Raw genomic sequence first — 4,512 nt, forward strand, 5'->3', positions numbered from 1 at the left:
CTTTATATTTCTACATCGCCCTCCTTCTTCCCTTTATGGGAGCTTTCAATGTCTTGACTGATTTGATCAAATTGAATACTATTCAACATCAAAATCTGTTGTAAGTCTGATTTGTTATAAGTGATTTTCAGTAGAATGATAGTCGGTGGCGTTAATGAATTTTAATGACTTGACTGTATGAACAGAGGTAAGCAGCATCTGTGTTTTGGGTGCCATGTTGTCATGGAATTCTAACTCACAGAGGGAAAATCCAGCTTCCGAGAGCAAAGTCCTTAAAGCAAAGTCCTTATGGCCATTTATGGAATTGTCCAGGCTCTAGAACGTCTCATTTCTCTGCAAGGATCTGTCCGTGTGTCACGGAGAACCTGGAGTGTTCTGTCTGGAATGCTGGCTGGGAGCCCTCTCCTGGCATTTGAACGAGGGGCAGCTGGGTCCTCTGTTTGCCGTGTAAAGAGAAGAGGACAGAGCCCAGAGGAGATGAACCCCAGGAGAAAGGGGTGCTTGACCAGCAGGAGAGAAGATAACCAAGAGGGTGAGTGTGCAGGCGGGACCCAGCGTGCATGCCTGGAGCAAGGGGAGGAAGGAGAGGGGCGGCTTTGGAGCAGCTGTGCCCTGAGAGGAGGTGGGTGGGAGCTGAGGGGGGCAGCCAGCAGCTCGGCACAAGGGGTGAGACCCAGGGACAGAAAGCAAGGAAAGCCACAGTGACCGGGACCTGGTGTCCACTCCTGGGGGCCAGAGCCAGCCCAAGGCTGGGAGGGGAGACAGGGCAGGACACGGCCATGGAGGCAGCTGCCCACGGTCTCTGGAGTGCATGAGGGCTGTGCCTCTTCGGTGGCTGCTGCTCCTGAAGAGTGGCCTGCGGTAGGCAGCGGGGCCTCTGGGGAGAGCTCCTGATTTCACTTTCATGCTCTGCCGCCACTGAGAGGAGTTAGGAAAATACCACGGGGTGCGTGATTTAATCGCCCTGCTATTTGTTAATTAGTCTGTGTGAAGTGCCAATCCGCAGTGTGCGTGGGCGTGGGGGCAGGACTGCGGTTTGCAGGGAAGCCAGCGGCTCGGAGCGGAGGCAGTTGGAGTTCACCTGCTCAGCTGCTTCCTGCTTAGATGCTCCGACTTCCCGAGCTGCCCACGCTTCCCAGTCCCTTTGAGAAGTTTTCCATTTAGCAACTGCCTTAAGGGCCTCTCAGTTGTTCAAATAGGAGCCCCAATTCCCTCCACCCAAGCCATTTAGGAGGCATGCCGAACGGAGCCCACCTTCATAACCAGGGTTGAAGCTGGGCTTCCCAACTCCCTGGACCTGCCCTTCTCCAGGTGGGGCTGCTTCCCCGGCTTCCCTTGCCTGGGGCTCTGGGGTTTTCCCTTCCTCTCCTCCATCAAGAGTTGTTTTCAGGAAAAGATGTATATTAGTCATTTACATGCTAGTGTGAATGAGCTCCAGCCAACGCTTCCTGTGATTCATTCAGTACATGTTAACCAAGGGCTGCTGTTCCCAGTGCTGGGGATGTGAAAACCTTGTCCCTGCCCTGTGAGTTCTACACTAGAGCAGGAAGTGGAAGGAAAAACAGATCACTGAAACCAATGTGGTCAGTGCAGTATTAATCCCAGGGAAGCTTTAGGAGCACGGGTACTACTTACTGTGGACGAGGGTTGGTCAAGGAAGGCTTTCTGGAGGAGGTGACAGCTAGGCTGGGTCTTAAGGACGAGTGGGAAGAGAGAGGAGAACATGTGGATAAGGCCAGGCAGAAGGGCTACACATCCAAGTCACAGCCAAGTCACAGCCAAGGCGAAATGCAGGGAGAGTTCTGGAAGCTGCGTGTTTGGTGCTGCTGGGTAGTGTGGAAGGACAGGCTGGAGCTAGGTAGCTAAGCAGCTTTGCAAATGGAGTTACTGAGGATTCAAAACAGGACGTCTGCAGTCGTCTCCACTGTTTATGTGTTGAACCACGTGAAACACAATATTCGGCCATTTAGGGCCAAGACAAATGCCAGCCTTGTGGGGTGCGGCCTCACAGAGAGGCTGCTTGGGGGCCTTTGCAGAGGGCGGATGAGCAGAGGGCATCCTCCAGAGCCTGCTGTGGGACCCGGCTCTGAGGCCACCGGGCCGGTGGTGTCCAGACTTGGGTGTAGGCTGGGAGAAAGGGGAGGTTCCAGAAACACGGAGCAGGTGCAGCGGCAGAGCCGGGGGGATGGGGTGCCGCAGAGGAGCAGGAGCAGTGAGGCTGAGGTCCAGGCTTGCAGACATGTGGACCATGTGTGTCCTGCCAGGTAAGAGACAGGGTGGAGGACAGGGGCTTAGAGCGGCTGTGATGAGCTCGCTTCAGATGAATTTGGAGAGTTTAGGCAACATACAAACCTGCATGTGGCAGGGACTGCTGACTCCTGACAGCGGTAGGATGAACCCATAGGGATGAAGCCGTAGTGGTGGAGTTTTTACAGATGTTGTGGATGATTTGGGGAAGGAGGGCCCTGCCAGTCTCTCTCACATCACATTTTGAGGCGGCCACCATTTGGCCCAGCTGTGGTCTTGCTCTGTGCTCACAGACAATTGTATGTCCTGCTGGCTCCAAGGTTTGAGACCAAGGAGGCCTTGGTGATTTGCAGGCTTCCGTTTAGATGGAAGGGTGATGGCTGGGCCTTCTAGGGAACCCAGCTCCGAGGAGTTGTCTGACCCCCTCAGGGCAGCACAGCTTATTAGAGGAGGAGCCGGGGATCCAGGAGGCACAGCAGGCACTTGGGCCATCCAGGGCCCTCCGCCGTGGGTTCCCATGGCCTCCTCGCTGGATGGCAACTTTTCCCAGGCTCTCCCTGCTTTCCTCCTCTTTGAGTCCCCCTTGGCTGTGGCCCCTTCCCATTTCACGCACACCCCAGCTTTGCCGTTGACCTCGACTATTCTAACACAGTGTTTGCTGATTCTGCTGTCTTCCACACCATGTCACGGCAGCTCTGCCTGTCTCTGTCTAAGTGACGACTAACGAAGATAACAATCATAACCACAGACAAAGGCCTAAGGCCGGCCATGTGCCTGCCAGACTCTCATAGAAGTGGTTTATATGAACGAGCTCTTTAATCCCCCAACACAGCCAGTAAGTGGCTGAGTGAGGATTTGAACCCGAGGAAGTGGCATGTCCCTGCTCATATGTAAGTGGAGTCAGGGGTGTGGCAGCTCTTCTTTCCCTTTCCAGGAAAGACATGGTTTCATCAGGGACCCTGCGGTCAGCATCTTGTCCTTTCCTTTGGTCAGGAGGAGTGACCCTTGTTGGGGCGGGGACCCTGAGGCTGATGGGGAGGGCTGTAGGCAGGACAGGCTGTGGGATCCCTCATCAGATCCACCCTCCAGGCAGCCACCTCGTGGGACCTGCACTGATGAGCATCACAATTAACATCACAATTGTTAAAAAATGTTAAATACCTTCTGACTCTCCTTTTCTCTCAATATAGGTCTGTGGGTGTCTCGTCTGAGCTACGCAGTTTCTAGGTTACCTGGGACCATGGATAACTCTCAGATCAGCAACTTGTCAGTTGATTTCCAAGCTGCTGTTGGCTGGACTCAGGCTCAGCAGGGAGCACCTGGGCGAGCCCTGTGCTGCGGGCTGGACTCAGGCCCGCCTCGCTGATTCCTCTTGCTTTTGCTTTCCAGTGTGTCTTCAGGAGGTCAGAGTCCGCTTGTTGTTTCTTCATGACCACGGGAGGAGGGGCACCAACATGAGGGTGCTAGCATCTTCCCAGTGGTGGCTTCCCAGGGCTGGGGCAACCCTGGGGGAGGGGTTGGGACAGGGACCTCTGGTCTCTTGCTGCCACTGCCTGGGTCAACTGCCTGGCAGGGCTGGCCACTCGTGCTCAGAAGGCTGAGGCCTTACCTGCCTTCTCATCTCACCCAGCGCTCATGCAAGGACACATCTGAGTTGGCATTCTGCATCTGCTCATGAGCCACTCGCATGATAAGTCTTTGTTGTCCTGTGGGATGTCACTGGTTCGCTGAAGAGAAATTGTAAAGGACTCCTTTGCCTGCTCAGTCCCCATGGCCTCTGTCATGTTTTGTCCCCATCCCTTTGGGAGCACAGAAGCAGTGGGCTGGCTGGGCTGTGCAGGCGAGGTTCAGGGATGAGGTATAGCTGTGTGAAAAGTGAACCTGCTGGACCAGGGAGCTTTCCTCAAGGCCTCTGCCTGGCTATGATGGCGTTAGGGTTGAGGGGAAGCTTCAACCAAAATGCACAGTACTTGGATGTCAAGATGATGTTGCTGCTCTCAGGATGAGTCACTCTCCACCACTGACTTCCTTTGATGTTCTGAGCTCAGCCTGGAGTCTGACCTGGGACTATAGCACTTGTTCTCCCAAGGGAAGGCTGGCTGCCAAACCCAGCTGCGTGCACCTGAACCTGCCCCTTGGCAGAGATGAAGGGCGTGATGTTTCATAGCCACTCAACACCCATGGACAATTTGGTTCCTTGTAAAGAGTTAGTCATGCCTTTGAACTGACTTACTTGAAATATAATTGCTCCTGTTTTGCTCCAAA

General features: G+C 54.4%; 1 protein-coding gene across 1 annotated transcript; it reads left to right on the forward strand.

Annotated features, from left to right (window-relative positions):
- Positions 1–1,826: 1,826 nt before the first annotated feature.
- On the forward strand, positions 1,827–3,900 carry LOC100582928 (the record flags this gene model as incomplete). The annotated part of the gene is given in 5 exon segments (XM_030826781.1): positions 1,827–1,948; positions 1,950–2,264; positions 3,438–3,460; positions 3,463–3,782; positions 3,784–3,900. Coding segments are annotated over 5 exon segments (897 nt in total), but the record flags the coding sequence as incomplete, so codon positions are not given.
- Positions 3,901–4,512: the final 612 nt, after the last annotated feature.

The sequence above is a fragment of the Nomascus leucogenys genome, chromosome 13 (genome assembly GCF_006542625.1).
Source record: "Nomascus leucogenys isolate Asia chromosome 13, Asia_NLE_v1, whole genome shotgun sequence".
NCBI lineage: Eukaryota > Metazoa > Chordata > Mammalia > Primates > Hylobatidae > Nomascus > Nomascus leucogenys.